At 47.6% G+C, this 16,009-nt stretch overlaps 1 protein-coding gene across 1 annotated transcript in view; it reads right to left on the bottom strand.

Moving 5' to 3' along the window:
- The window catches only part of IGSF22 (immunoglobulin superfamily member 22), a 47,357-nt gene that overhangs the window by 22,331 nt on the left and 9,017 nt on the right, over positions 1 to 16,009 (bottom strand). The window contains exons 9-14 of the mRNA XM_038406068.2: positions 14,326 to 14,598; positions 12,860 to 13,144; positions 9,005 to 9,129; positions 8,215 to 8,356; positions 6,385 to 6,681; positions 5,841 to 6,143 (exon numbers count right to left, since the gene is read on the bottom strand). Coding sequence (XP_038261996.1) covers positions 5,841 to 6,143; positions 6,385 to 6,681; positions 8,215 to 8,356; positions 9,005 to 9,129; positions 12,860 to 13,144; positions 14,326 to 14,598 — 1,425 coding nt within the window. The remainder of the gene's footprint in view (positions 1 to 5,840; positions 6,144 to 6,384; positions 6,682 to 8,214; positions 8,357 to 9,004; positions 9,130 to 12,859; positions 13,145 to 14,325; positions 14,599 to 16,009) is intronic.

The raw sequence follows: 16,009 nt of genomic DNA, 5'->3' as shown, positions 1-16,009 counted from the left end.
CTACTTTCCAGGAGGACCTGCTGGACTCCTTCTGAACAGGTCCGCTCCTCCGGGTTCAGCCACTCAGCATCCACGCCGAGAAGTGGAGGGACATGAGGTTGGGGTGCAGGAGCCGACCATGGTCCTGTGACAGGAGGTCCGGTCGGTTGGGCAGGGGCCAGGGAGGGGCTGCTCACAGGCTCATGACCATGCCGAACCAGTGCTGGCGAGGCCACGCTGTGGTGATCGTGATGACCTGCACCTCGTCCCTCTTGATTTTTGCCAGGGCCCTGCTGATGAGTGGAATCGGAGGGAACACGTACATCAGGGTCCCTGACCACGACAGGAGGAAGGCATTGGAGAGGAAGCTCTTGCTCAGACCTTGCTGAGAACAAAACCAGTGGCATTTCCTGTTCTGCCTGGTAGCGAACAGCTCCACTTGAGGAGTTCCCCACCTTTGGAAGATCATGCAGGCTCCCTCTGGATAGGGCAACCACTCGTGGTGAGAGGAAAAGTCCCTGCTGAGCTGGTCCGCCAGGCCGGGAAGGTAACAAGCTTCCAGGTGGATCTTGTGGCTGATGCAGAAGTCCCATAGACGGAGTGCCTCCTGACGGAGGGTCGACGCGCGCACTGCCCCCCTTGCCTGTTGATGCGGAACATCGAGTCTGTGTTGTCCATTAGGACTCATACCACCTTGCCTGACAGATGGGGCAAGAAAACTCCACATGCCAGCCAGATTGCTCAGAGCTCTTTGACGTTTATATGCAACCGCACTTTGTCCGGAGACCACATCCCTGAGTCTGGAGGAAACCGATATGCGCCCCCGAGCCAAGGTCTGAGGCATCTGACATCAACTCGATAGAGTGTAGAGGGTTGTTGAACGGAACCCCTTCCAGGACTGTTCTGCGGTCTGTCCACCACCGCAGCGAGGCAAGCATCACCTGGGGAATGGTAACCATCTTCTCAAGGGGGTCTCTGGACTGGGAATAGACCGTCACCAGCCATTGTTGCAGGGGCCATGTCCGGAGTCTGGCATGGTAGACCACATAAGTGAACGCTGCCATGTGACCCAGGAGGCGCAGACAGACCCCGGCTGTCATCAGAGGGAATGTGGAGACTTCCACGATGATGTTCATCAATGCGCGGAACCTTTCCAGCGGCAGGAACGCCCTGGCACAGGTTGAGTCGAGGATCGCTTAGATGAATTCTGTTCTCTGCACCGGCACTAATGTTGACTTTTCATCATTCACCAGTAGGCCCAGAGAGCAGCACATAGCTTGAAGCACTGCAACATCCCTTTGGACTTGAGACCTGGAGCTGCCCTTGACAAGCCAGTCGTCGAGGTATGGGAAGATCTGGATACCCCGGTGCCTGAGGTAAACCGCTACCACCGACATGCCCTTGGTAAACACTCTCGGTGCTGCTGCGAGGCCGAATGGAAGGACCGCAAACTGGTAGTGGTAGTGGCCGACTGTAAGCTGGAGGAAGCGTCTGTGTCCTTGAAAGATTGCTATGTGGAAGCATGCATCCTTCAAGTTGAGGGTGGCATACCAGTCTCCCGGACCCAGGGAGGGGATAATAGAAGCCAAGGAAACCATGTGGAACTTTAACTTCTTTAGGTAGTTGTTGAGGTCTCACAGTCCAGGATGGGCCATAGACCGCCCTTGGCCTTTGGGATTAAAAAGTACTGGAATAAAACAGCTTGTTCCTGTACTCAAGAGGAACTTCTTCCACCACACACAGCTGTAGTAACCAGGAGACTCTCATGAGGGGGTCCCTGAAGAGGGACGGAGAAGGTGGGTAGAAGGGGGAGTAGAAAGGAACTGGAGGCCCTGTTCCTCTGTGCTGAGGACCCATCAGTCCGAGGTTATAGCTGACCAGGAAGGGAGGAAGAGGGAAAGGCAGTTGGAGAACACTGGGAAAGATGGATCTGGAGAATAGTCTGGTAGGTCGCCCTTGGACGCACCCTCAAAACGACCGTTTGGCTTCCGCTTATTCTGGGTTGAGTCTGACTGGACAGAGGGTGGAGGCGGGTGGCTTGCACGGCGCTTGAAGCCCTTACTCATTTATGGGGCTGGTCTTGCTGAGGCTGGCTCCCCTGGCCCTGTGGCTGCTGAGGTTTAAACTGCTTACGTGCCATGGCTGGGATGTAGAGATCCAGGGTCTTCAGGGTGGTGCGGGAGTCCTTGAGGCTGTGCAACTTGCTGTCTGTTTGCTCTGCAAATAAAGCCCAGCTATTGAAGGGCAGGAACTGCATTGACTGCTGGGCCTCGGTGGAGAATCCAGAGAGGAGCAGCCAAGAGGCTCCTGCATGGAGATAGTGGAAGCCATGGTGCGAGCAGCAGCATCAGCAGCATTTGACGCTGCCTGGAGGCTGCTGCAGTCGTGCCCTCATCGAGGATCCCTCACAACTCCTTCTTGGAAACCTCTGGGAGCGACCCTTCGAACTTGGCCATGGCTTGCCACATATTGAAGTCATATCGGCCAAGGAGGGCTTGGTGGTTGGCTACTCTCAGCTGAAGGCTGGAAGACGAATAAACCTTACGTCTGAAAAGATCCAGCCTCCTGGAGTCTTTATTCTTGGGGATGGCCCCAGGTTGTCCTTGCCTCTCCTTGTGGTTAACCGCCTTGACCACAAGGGAATTGGAGGTCGGGTGGGAGTATAAGTAGTCATGCCCCCCGGTTGGCACAAAGTACTTGCATTTGGGGTTTTATAGATGGGGCCAAGGAAGAAGGGGTCTGCCACAGGGCACCAGTGATCTTGGAAATCCCTTCATGAAGGGGAAGAGCCACCCTGGCAGGAAATGAGCAGATAAGGACATTGAACAGAGTCTGAGGTCTCTTCCAATTCCTCTGCCGGAGACCCCAGGTTGGAAGTGACCCTCTTCAAAAGTTGCTGGGGTACCTTGGCGTCATCCTGAGGCACTGGGTGAGGGGGCCCAGTGACAGCCTCATCTGGCAAGGATGAGGATGATGCTGATGCCGGTGCTGTCAGAACCTCCAAGTCCATTGGTGGTCCAGCAGCTTGCTCCCCTGGGTCCTCCTGGACCTGTGAGGACTTACCCCCCAAAGTCTCAAGCACCGGAGGGGGAAGGGATACTGAGGCCGCTGGCCTCTCCGAGGCTCCTGACACCCATCGGGCAGCCTGGGAAGGTTGGGTGAACCCCCAAGGGTTGCATGGGTACCATGGCACCGGCCACTGTGCTTGGGGCCATGGGACAGGTTTCAGTGCTGATAATATAGACAGCACCGTCGGTACCGGGGCTTGTCCCAGTCAGGGAACCTCGCTCCGAGACAGAGCTACCAGTGGAGCGGTCAGTACCAGGCAACCAGGATTGGTCTGAGTGGTGCCTCTTGTCCGACCAGTGCCAGTCTGAGTGAGACTGTCTTGATTGGGCTCTTGGGGACTGATGGAGTGTGGCAGATCTGCGTCCAATACCTGGCGAGCCATGCATCACGCTACTTGATCACTCCAGGACATCAAATGGGAACGGGAGCTACTATGGGCCAGTTGCCGGGAGGATTGTCCTGAGTAGGGTGACCTTCCCTTTTGGAAACAGGCAATGACGGCCTGGCGATCAGCGGTCTCTGGTGTCCAATCAGTCCCAGGATAGGTCCTGGGCCCTTGAGGACAGTTGGAGCTGGTCCCAGAATTCTTGCTGGGTGGCAAGTGCCTCAGAGGGTCTGTGCCAATCTACCGGCAAAGTATGCCTCGAGTTCCTTGATTGGTGCCCCCAATATGCGGACCGAAGAGGGCCCCGCTGAGCCTGCCTCTGCAGTCCTGAGGCATGGTGCCTGCGGGCGGGCCAATGCTGGTGGGACGCCCCTCTCGATGGGGAACAGTACTACTGAGGTGGGGACACAAGCATAGGTCCCAACGTGGGTTTTCCCTGAGACTGGGGTACCACAGGAGCCAATGAGGGCGGCTCTTGGAGCTTCAGGATCTCCTGAGCCTCTTGAAGGGCTTTGGGCATTGACAGCACCTGAAGCTGGCCGGGGCCTGCACCGCTATCCAGAGTCACAGGCAAAGCATGGGAAGGGCTGCACCGCTTGACTTGAGCTGGGGCCCGACTTCCCGAGGGGGATGTTGAGCTGCCCGACACAGGTCTTGGCTCTCCTCCTGATCTTTCCTTTCCCTTGCAAGAGGTAGGAGATCTTCTTGACCAGAGCCATGGAGTGAGACTGCTGCCAGCTCATGGACTGCACTGGGGGAGCACTGCGCATGGAGGCCACGGTGCTCAGTGCGGAGTCGGACCGCTGCTCTGGTGCCGGAGTGAGTGCCAACTCCATTAGGCATGCTTTTAGACAGATATCGTGCTCCTTTTTCATCCTAGGTTTGAAGGACTTACAGATATGGCACTTGTCACTTATGTGCACTTTGCCTAAGCACCTTAGGCGGTTAGTATGTGAATCGCTGATGGGCATAGGCCATCTGCAGTGATCGCAGAGCTTAAAGCCTGAGGACCGGGACATGCCCTGACCCCCGGCTGGGTCCCCTCTGGGACTAACAAAGAGTTCGAGAACTACTACTAAGGGCAGCTAAGAAAGTACTAACTATATATAACTATTTTACAGGATTTCAAAATTCGCAAGAACAGAGAATGGAACAGTGCTACCCGAAGCAATGGACGTTCCAGCACTGTCACTGGTGGCAAGAAGGAAATGAGGGTGGGGGAAACTGGTGTCGCCACTTATACCATGTCATGCGGATGCCACTCCAGAGGGCACCAGAGCCGGTCCCCTGTGGATACTGCTGAGGGAAAAACTTCAGGCACAGGAGCACACACACTAATATGGAATGGACATGAGCAATCACTGAAAGAATAACCAAGGTTGGAAGTTCCACCGGAGAACTGGTCAGTTAACTTTTTTTTTTTTTAAATGTGGAATATAATTTTTAATGACATTTTCCATGGAAAATTTCAAATTTTCAGTGAAAAATAAAAAATGGAAATTTTTCATTCAAAAATTGAAATATTTGTATTCTGAAATACTGCCACAGTGCCTATTGGAAGCTGTAGTTCCAGCACCTGAGGCTCTCATTCTCTTATGTTGGCTGAGCTTACTGATTGGACTATATCTCCCATGATGCACCAAGACTGTGAATGATAGCAAGTCAGATGGGTGTGGTGCATTATGGGAAGTGTAGTTAGACTGGGGATCCTGGTCCATAGAAGAGAACGGGAGCATGAGATGCCTACATTACAAATCTCATGAGACACTCTGAAAGCATTTCAGTATTTAAATATTTCAGTTATTGGCTAAAAAATTATTGTGTGTTTGGGCATTCATTTTTTTAATTTAAATTTTGCATAGAAAGTAGACACTTTAAAAAAATAGTTTTGTCCCTTCCCTCCTACCCCCCATTTTTGTAAAAAAATTGATTTGATGAAAAAATTTCAAATTTCAAGCAGCCCTACCATACACAACTATGCCCTTGTATAAAAAAAACTAACAACATTGAATAGCAAATGTTGCAAAATCTCCCTCCGCCTTATTTTTGTTTTGGGTATCTCTCAGCTCTGAGAGATTGATCTAAGACAATACAAATAAGGCAAGTATCCTGTTAAGTTTGTGTAACCCACATCTGGCAAGTATGGGTCTTAGTGGCTAGTCCAAAGGAGCAGTTTTTTAATACCCTACTGCTTGCCGTCAAAGGACATTGTCCCTGGTTCAAACCGACTATCAGACCAAGTGAGGGATGGTTACAAAGGGCCTGCCCTTCTTGGAGCTTTCAACCCTGAAGTGCAGAAAGTCAAAGAAGAGACAATGTGCTCTTGGGGGTGGAGGGAGTAGGGGAGGGAAGGAGCAAAAATAAAGCCACATTAAAAATGGCAGCTCTGGAATGCTCAGGTGCTTACCAATAGGTTCCCCAGCAAAGATTTCTTCTGTCTCCAGTGGATCACTCAGACCTTCTGCATTGACAGCCATGATTCTGAACTGATAGGCTTTACCTTCTTCTACCTTATCAGTGGCAAATGTGGTGTGTTTGCTGTCAGTTTCCCCAATTTTGATCCAGGACTTTTTCCCAGCCATCTTCTTTTCAATGATGAAGTGGGTCATTTGCTTTCCTCCATTGTCTCTGGGTGCTTTCCATTTCATTTTAATGCATTTTCCCGTATGCTCTAGCAATTCCACTTTACCCTGTGGTGGTTTTGGTTTGTCTGCAACATTGGGAGATAAACAGTGAGTGGATGGCCATTATTTAGAAGGCTATCTCCTCATCTGGTGTAAATTGGTGTTAGAGTTACACGAATTTACACCAGCTGATCTTCTGAGTCACATTCTGTCCCCCATGCAGGGATTTCTGAGCTTTGGACCCACAGTAGTCTCAGACTGCACCTTTACAACTCTACATGACTACAGAACTAGTGAATTGCTATAAATGATTTGTTCAGGACCTACCAACAACGTTGAGAAACATATTAGCAATAGCTGAACCACAATCATTTTTCAGCTTCAGCATAATGTTTCCACTGTCTTCTCTCACACAGTTTTTTATTGTGAGCATTGCATAGTCACTGGCTTTGTCCATCACAACCTTCTCTTCCTCTGTCACCTCAATACCATCCTTGAACCAGGTGACTTTTGGCAGTGGCTTTCCCTTGAATGGAACCTTGATGTATGCTGTATGCCTGGCCTTCACAGTCACTGGGTGTGCTGCCAAAACCTCCAGCACAGATGGGTCAATGACAGGAACATCTTGGAAAAAAATGGAAAAAAGACATATGAATAACTGCAGCCACAAAGGTACTCTGGTGCTTTTAATGCATTAGTGACTTCCTCTGCAATGGTGGCATTGTTCAGGGCCTTAACTCTTTCACCCTCAAATTTCTTTAATGGTAGAATCCCTGATTTTATGAAGGTCCTGAGGGGCTCCCAGTATATTTACTACCTTTGGATTCAGATATTCCGGTTTTCTCAATTACCATACAGAGACCCGTCGGGCTTGCCCAAGACTGTCCAGCTCAGCAGAAGAGGAGACAAGGGGCCTCCAGGGAGCATCAGTCTCAAGAAGTTCCTGAGTTCCAGAGGAGAAAGTTAAATCCTGTGGTGATTCTAAACTCTGCAAGGCACAAGACTAAATCCCTGTGATGCTCCTGACCAAGGGACAGATTCTACTGAGTACTATGAAAGTATGTATCCATTAAGTACACACATAATTGCTTCAACAATTGCAAACAATGAGAAATTATTCATAGAGTGATGTCAGATTGGAAGGCGGTCTCAAATGGGGTTCCATAGGGATCCTACATCTTGGTAGGGGGTTAGACTAGATAATCCTGGCAGTCCCTTCTAACCCTATGGTTCTATGATTCTATAAAACCAGTGAGACTACTTGCAGAGTAAGGTACTATGGGAATAGAAAAGTATTGTGCATGATGAATAAATGTTGCAGAATACGGCTGCCGCTAGAGCTGTCTGGAAAACAGTATTTTCTGCCAATTTTTTTATAAAAAAGATTTCATAATTTTAAACAACATATTTTGCTGAAATTGTCCTGTTTGTCAATGAAAAACTGATCTCCCCCCCGACAGCGAAACAATTTCTGTTTTCATTTTTTGTGCAGACAACCAGAACTTTTAGAAACCATTTTTTTCCATGAAAAATTTCATTTATAAAAGGCCACTTTTTGTCAAAAAATCCTTTTTTCAACAAAAAAAGTCACGATCTATAGCCCCAACCAAATTGGTCAGCGTAGGTTTTTAGTTAAACAGAATTCAGTTACATTTTTTTCAATCTGGAATGTTCATATGTTAGTAACTAGTTTGTGCTACACTCTGCCTGATGTCTCAGTAACAATCACTAGTCTGAGCCCCGCTCATTTAAAGGACAGAGGCAGGCTGACTGCTATGTTAAAAGTGAAGGGAGTTTGAAGAGCTCAGTTAGCGCCATCTGCCGGCCAAGAGTTAGGCAAAAAAAATATTTTCCTGCTAGAAGATTTTTCTTGTTGTTCCTACAAGAGTAATAGTCAACAAATTGTTCAGGCCACATTTTTTCAAATTGCAATACTTAAAGATAGGCTCCTAAATGTAGCCACTTAAAATGATTTTCTGATTTACTCCCATTAAAGCGTGAGCAAATGCCCTTTTGTGTGTCAAGAAATGGGTTTTGCATACACAAATGGATGAGACTGCAAATGTCGCAGGCCCCAGGAAGGAGGCCTGTTAGAAATTTGATCCGACATGTGCAAATGATTGATTAGTGAGTAGCGTTAAGGAAAGGAGGTAGTACCTGCAATGGTTATGGTGGCCTCACTTTCTGCCCCCTTGGCTCTGAACGTGTACTTCCCTTCATGTTCCTCTCCCATTTTCTCAATGATCAATTTGTGGACAGCTCCCTGCTTGACTATCTGGATCACTGTCATATCTGTGATCTGAAAGGAAGATTAAGGCAGCTTACAAAAGACCTAATCAGAGATTCTTGACTATAAGGGCCTGATTAGAACAAGGAACAAAGAGTCAGGAATCCTGGCTTGTATGCTTGTAAAATGCTTTGTGATTCTTGGCTGAAAAGAGTGTCAGTGTCGAGTATTATGTATTCACTGTGAGGATCTGAATGATCACTGCTTCTCACTGGGGGAGCCACTCTGCACATGAAATCTGACTGGGGCAGCATCTTGGTGTCCAGTGGATATATTGCCAAATTTGCTGATGACCTGGGGTGGGGAGGGAGTGGGACCTGCTGACCCTGTGGGGAAGGATGCGATTCCGTGAGAGAGAGGGAGAGGCTGAGAAGGTTGGTTAGAAGGCGTGGGAAGGGAGTGAACCAATGACTTTTGGGGTGCTTGGCAGAGGAAGATAGTTGACAAACAAAGGGTGGGTGCCAAGCTAAAGGGATTCAAAACAAAGAAGAGAGAGGTTCCATTTGAGTTGGGAAGACTTAGACCAGTTTGTCCATCCTTATTCTAGGTTCCTTTCCAAGTTATCAACACTGGGTCGATACCTGCAGTCCTTACTCAGGTAAAAATCCCACTAAGTTTTTCCAGCCCTTCATTTTTCTAATTACAACATAAACTCTTTACCTCTTTGCCATCCTTCAGCCAAACTCCCTCTACCTTCTCATCATTGAGGATAACGCAGAGCTCTGCTGGGTTCCCAGTTGGAGCCTGAACATCAGACATGCCACTCTTGACTGTAGCAAATCTCTCTGAAAAAAATCCCAGGGAGAGTAAGGAATAAGTGAATAAGGACAGTGAGTAAAAACAACTTTGACTCACCAAGCGCTTCTGCACCAAAGCAGAGAATTAGCAAGGGATAAACCTCATACCATAAAAGTGTTTGGTTCAGTTGGGATAAACAACTAGACACTTAGTAGGATCAAACACTGGCGCCTGTCTCTAATTGATAAGTTCAATTTTATGATGGGAAAAGGGAGCAGAGAAACCCACTGGCAGAGACATCTGCCAAAAGGAAGGACAAGTGAATGTGTTAATATATCACAGCTGAGAGATGGGGACAATCGGAAGGGGCTGATATGCCAATAGTGATTGTAAGGTCAAGCTTCCTGAGAAATGGGGGAAAGAATGTCTCTCTAAGAAATCTCTCTTCAGTGCGCAAAGGCCATTGGGGGAAATTCATTGCTTCTGACCTGCCCCTTTCTGGAAAATAGGAAGGAGGTGGTCTTTTTAAAGGGATGGGTTTTAAATCAAGTTTTAAAAAGGCCAGAGGAGTTGAAAGCTCATCAGGACACCTGTTCATGTGAAATCTCTCCCCCGCCGCCCCAATTTTCTGTCTGAAGAAGTAGGAGAAGCTAACATATACCCTTGACCTTCCTCCAGCCAGGAGGATGGAATACACAGCCAGCCCTGCAGATGCTGTTTATGTAATTCTAACAAGTGGCCTGTAGATGGCACTCATATATCAGTCTGTGTTGGCCTCTTCCCTCCCTTCCCCTGAAGACCAAGAGCCAAATTCAACCTGACATGACCAGGCACATTCCACAAACCCAGGGCCAGGTTAAGGGATAGTCTCTGTAGGCACATGATGGCACATAAATCTGAGTTTTCATTTTAAAACCATTCTCTTCATAGCCCTCATGGCTGCACAAAGATATGCTGAAAAGATGACCTGTGTGTAACCCATGCAGTGACCCCTGCCTGAGTCTGCAGGGAGCCTGAAACAATAGCTGTAAAAGAGTGAATCGCCACATTCATTTCAAAGGGCTGTTAACTCTGAAACATCATGCTTTCGGACACAGCTGGGGGGGGGGAACCCATGCCAAACCGCTCTGATAGAAGACTGCATTGCGGAGGGCTTTTGTTGCCACCCCAGCCTGGCTGTGCTGAGGTGGTATTGGTAGAGTCTCCTTCCCCCTCACCCCAAGTCCTCTGCTCAGGTGGGTGGGGAAGAGTCCTTCCCCTTTCGGAACAGACCCCAGTTTACCTGGAGATGAGGAGCAGTGGTCTGTGGAAAGGGTGGTGTGCCCAGCCCAGCTGTTGTGTGGGTGTTCCTTGCCACTGCCACCCCAAACAGGAGTGAAGCCCCTGGTGCACGGGCAGGGTCATAGTGGGGGTGGGGTCATGCCCCCCTCTCAGAGTATGCCCAAGTCCCCTGTTAGCCTTTTTTAAACCTGTGCTACATTTGGTGTCTCCATCCTTCCCAGGATTATGAATACTGAGCTTCGTCCTGAGCCTGTCCTTCCTGAATGACAGGTCTGTGCACTGCCCCTGCCCTGCCACACCATTTGGCTTTATGTGGGGGAAATAGGTGTTTATCCATTCATTCTCTGTGCCGGTTTTTCTAAAACGGGCTTCTATGAGACAACACTTTTTGTGCCCGGGAAGCTCGGTATAAATCAAAGCCAACCTACCTCCACCATTAGTCACCTGAATATGGTAAAGGCCACTAGAACTCAGAAAGGGCTCAGAAAAATTTGACTCTGGTTTAAGCTGAAGTACCAATTGCAAGCAACTGGGTTATGTTGAGCTTTTTCCTCTTTCTGGCTTTGCCTTTTTCCATCGAATTTTCTAGACAGCAGTTTATTCTACAGGACTAATAATACCGTTACAATATTTCACAAAAAAGAAAAGGAGTACTTGTGGCACCTTAGAGACTAACAAATTTATCTGAGCATAAGCTTTCATGAGCTACAGCTCACTTCATCGGATGCATTCGGTGGAAAATACAGTGGGGAGATTTATATACACACACAGAGAACATGAAACAATGGGTTTTATCTTACACACTGTAAGGAGAGTGATCACTTAAGATGAGCTATTACCAGCAGGAAGGAGGAAAACCTTTTGTGGTGATAATCAAGGTGGGCCATTTCCAGCAGTTAACAAGAATGTCTGAGGAACAGTGGGGGGTGAGGTGGGGGGAGAAATAACGTGGGGAAATAGTTTTACTTTATGTAATGACTCATCCACTCCCAGTCTCTATTCAAACCTAAGATAATTGTATAATGAGCCAGTGGACTGATAGTGGTCAGACCCATCACTCTCACAGATCTTGGGAGACAGGCCAGTCCTTGCTTACAGACAGCCCCCCAACCTGAAGCAAATACTCACCAGCAACCACACACCAGACCACTAACCCAGGAACCTATCCTTGCAACAAAGCCCGTTGCCAACTCTGTCCACATATCTATTCAGGGGACACCATCATAGGGCCTAATCACATCAGCCACACTATCAGAGGCTTGTTCACCTGCGCATCTACCAATGTGATATATGCCATCATGTACATGGCAGAGGGGCATTGCTGGCACATTGGTCAAACTGGACAGTCTCTACGTAAAAGAATAAATGGACACAAATCAGATGTCAAGAATTATAACATTCAAAAACCAGTCGGAGAACACTTCAATCTCTCTGGTCACTCGATTACAGACCTGAGAGTGGCTATCCTTCAACAAAAAAACTTCAAAAACAGACTCCAGCGAGAGACTGCTGAATTGGAATTAATTTGCAAACTGGATACATTTAACTTAGGCTTGAATAGAGACTGGGAGTGGATGAGTCATTACACAAAGTAAAACTATTTCCCCATGGTATTTCTCCCTCCCACCCCACCCCCCACTGTTCCTCTGATATTCTTGTTAACTGCTGGAAATGGCCCACCTTGATTATCACCACAAAAGGTTTTCCTCCTCCCCCCCCTCCTTCCTGCTGGTAATAGCTCATCTTAAGTGATCACTCTCCTTACAGTGTGTATGATAAAACCCATTGTTTCATGTTCTCTGTGTGTGTATATAAAATCCCCCTACTGTATTTTCCACCGAATGCATCTGATGAAGTGAGCTGTAGCTCACGAAAGCTTATGCTCAAATAAATTTGTTAGTCGCTAAGGTGCCAAAAGTACTCCTTTTCTTTTTTGCGAATACAGACTAACACAGCTGCTACTCTGAAACCTGTTACAATATTTGTTCATGTAACAATAATGATCATTAATATTTACGCCAGTGATCTCCTGAAACTGTGGCCTATGTACTACTGGTAGTAGGGGGGAGGCAATCAGATGCTGGGCGGGACACTTTAAAATATCAGGATAAGACTCCCTTATGCTCACACTGATTAAAATCACAAAGGGACACTGAATACTTGTGAGTTTCAGACGCCTATATGCAAGGTCTTAATCTACTGCTTTACACTTAAATAGCATCTTGGATCAAAGAAAGGCACTTAGCAGATAACAGTTATCTATTATCTCTGCTCTACAAATAGGAAAACAGATGCACAAGGAGGTTAAGTAATTTGCCCCATGTCAAACAGCAAGCACACTGCCGAGTGAGGAACAGAACCCAAGTCACTTGATGTCAAGTCCCCTGCTGTAACCACTAGACAAGACAGCATCTCTGTAACATAGAACAGCGCAGCATGATTAAAGCTAGTTTCTTTTCTCAATTCAAACTATGCTCTTGACCCAGTTGCCCTTACCTTCCACCATTACATTGGAAGTGCTGCAGTACTCTGTTGGGTCATTATCTTGCATAGCAACCACTGTGTACTCTCCTGAGTCACTCAGCTCAGCATCATCAACGATTAGCTCTGCCCTCTTCCCTTCACGTGTCATGCTGTATTTGTCAGACCTCTCAATTACCCTCCCATCCTTCATCCACTTCAGCGTAACATCTTTAGAGGTCAGCTCACACTCCAGGCAAGCTTTCCCCTTCTCCTTGACTCGGACATTCTTCAAGTTGCTGAGAAATTTAATTGGAATTCCTTGAGAAAGAGAGAGGGTAAAGAGATCAGCAGTATGAAATTTCATATTTGCGGAATAATCTTAGAAATCAAGGCTAGAGAGGGTCTGTTTGTATCACCTCAGCGGGGTATTAATATGCTGCAGTGGGGGAGAGAGACTCCAAGCTTAGAACTTTACTTCCAAGATGGCTGCCGCTTCTGTAGGTGACATATTTTCCCTGATGAGTATGGTGCAAACTGCACGGCTGTCTGAGTAAAACCTTGGTGCCTCATGTAATAGTCTTTGGGTGGAGACTAAACTGAAACGTGAGAGGCTGGCTCCCATTCCTTAACTCTATGTTTGCACCAGAAAGGACTCGCTTCATTGCTTGCAACTGGTCCTCTTCAAATGCATCCAAAACAATGATGCTGATTCTATTTGAAGCCCCTTGGTAATGACAGCAAAGTATTCTGGGACACATCTGAGAAGGGTAGGTTGAAAACCTTTACTGAGGGCCCGGAGTAGCATGGACAGGAATCACAGAAAGATTGGGAGGGTAAAGTACTGGGGCCACATGAGTAGAGTGATGGAGATAGCTCTTTCACCAAAAACAATATTAGAAAGGACTCCAAGGTATTGTGGTGTTGGTTACAGTTACCGCAATACTGGTGATAGCACTGATCTTACATTTGCACAAGATCCCTGAAGAGCTTTGCAGCCTTAAACTAATGCAAAACATACACAGGGGATCATCTCCTCTTCTGTTGAAATGCGGCAGATTCTGAGTTGAATACTTTTTTTTTCTTTGCTCCATTTTGATTGTTCTCTGTTTTCATGTAATCAGTAAGTTCAGTCTTATTGTGCTTTTGATGATAAACTCCTCCCTTTCCCTTCAAATTTCCCTATGCATTTGCTCTCTGTTTTAAATCAAATCAGTTTGACAATGATAAATAGCTAAATCTCCATGAAACAGGGACTGTGCCTTCTGAACCTGAGAGGTTTCTTCTAAAATTCCCTACAGTCTATGGAATCCACAACAGAAGAGTATGGTCTTTGTCCCCTTCAGTGATTGATCCGCAAAAGCACTTGATGAGTCTGCTACAACTTTCAGCTAATGGAGTTAGCGGGGCTTTTCATCTTTGTAGGTCCCCCATTCAAATGCTGCTGTGAAGGGTTTGATTACATACATACTGCTCAGGCATGCCATCCCTGCATCACTTACGTTCAATGAAGAGTGGCGCTTTCTGCACCAGATCCCCAGCCTGGGCACTAAATTCTCCAATGTCGCTGGGCCGAACATCCTTTATTTTCAATGTGTGGGTTAATCCATCGTCAGATGTGATGATCTCATATTTGTCGTCCCGCTTCAGCTCCTTCCCATTGAACTTCCACGTGAAATTGGGCACTTTTTTGGACAGGCGGATTTCAAACACTGCTGTCTGCCTTTCTGTCACTTTCAGTGGCTTCAGTTCTGCCAGGAACTTTAGGGGCTCATCTGTTAAGATGTGGACAAACAGTCATGCTAACAGTTTAAATTTGTTCCTAAATGTAGCGGGTTTTCCTACACTGTGTTGGGCCAGATCCTCAGCTGGAATAAATCAACATAGCTCCATTGAAGTCAATAGAGCTACATTGATTTGCACCACCTGAGAACTGGGCACTACCATTTTGATTTCTTTTGTATGGAGATAACAGGGACATATGCATCCTTAATATAAGATGGCATACCTCTGATTAACTTCACAGAGACCTGTGTCCACTTATGCTATGGCTGAACGTGGTCCCTGGGACTTGATAAAAATTGAAAGTTTTCCTACAAAGCTGATCACCAGTGTGCACATTGCTTCTTAGTCCAGTTCTTCTGCCTTACTCTTATTCTTTTCTCCCCTTTATTCTAGTCACCGTAAAGCAGGGATCTCAAACTCAAATAACCACAATGGCCACATGAGGACTAGTACATTGGCCCGAGGGCCGCATCACTGACACCTTTTCATACAAAGATACAAAAGCCTCCCTCTGCCCACAGCCCCGTCCCCACTCCACCCCTTCCATGAGGCCTCACCCTCTTTCCTGCCCCCATTCCAACACCTTCCCCAAAGTCCCCGCCCCAACTCCGCCACCTCCCTGCTCCTATTCCAACCCGTTCCCCAAATCACCGCCCCGGCCCTGCCTCTTCTCTGCCTCCTCCCCTGAGCACGCTGCATCCCCGCTTCTTCCCCCTCCCTCCTGGAAAGTCTAAGCACTGCCAAACAGCTGTTTGGTGGCAGGAAGCACTGGGAGGTAGGTGGAGGAGCGGGGATGCGGTGCATGGGGGTGGTGGAGGCGGAAGGGCATGGGGTGAGGGGAGCTATGGCGGACCGCAGGAAATAACTCCGCGGGCCGCATGCACCCTGTGGACCGCGTGTTTGAGACCCCTGCTGTAAAGCAAATGGCCTCAGGTCAGTGCAGCCGAGATCCAGAAACCTTCCTGGAGTTTGTGTTTCGTCTGGAGCCATCTGCCACGCAGAGAGACGGCAGTCAGGTCAGACACCCCTGAGGCTGCCGTATCAGAAACAGAGCAGTTCCATGATCACTCTGTGGCCTAAGAGGAGTTTGTCAGCCTACTGGATAACCTGTGCCAAATGCATCTACTTGTATTTGCCACATAGTGTAATATTTTACTTTCATGAATAAAGAATGAGAACTGACAGCACTAGGAGGACCTTATTCTTCCTGTGGTCCTCTTGAAAACAAGTAGCAAAATAAGATACTTCCCAACGCGAGTACTAGTGGCAGAACATGTCCCCAGGAGATGGGCCAGCTACAACAGAAAGAGTTGGCAGATAAGGGGCATAACAGGAGTACTGTGGGTAAGGAAGGCGGCTGTCTTTATCCTGATGATTTGGGCAGTAATTTAAGGCAGCTTT

Source organism: Dermochelys coriacea, chromosome 6, assembly GCF_009764565.3.
Source record: "Dermochelys coriacea isolate rDerCor1 chromosome 6, rDerCor1.pri.v4, whole genome shotgun sequence".
NCBI lineage: Eukaryota > Metazoa > Chordata > Testudines > Dermochelyidae > Dermochelys > Dermochelys coriacea.
The sequence above is the reverse complement of the archived record's forward strand: the minus strand, read 5'-3'. Positions and strand labels throughout refer to the sequence as shown.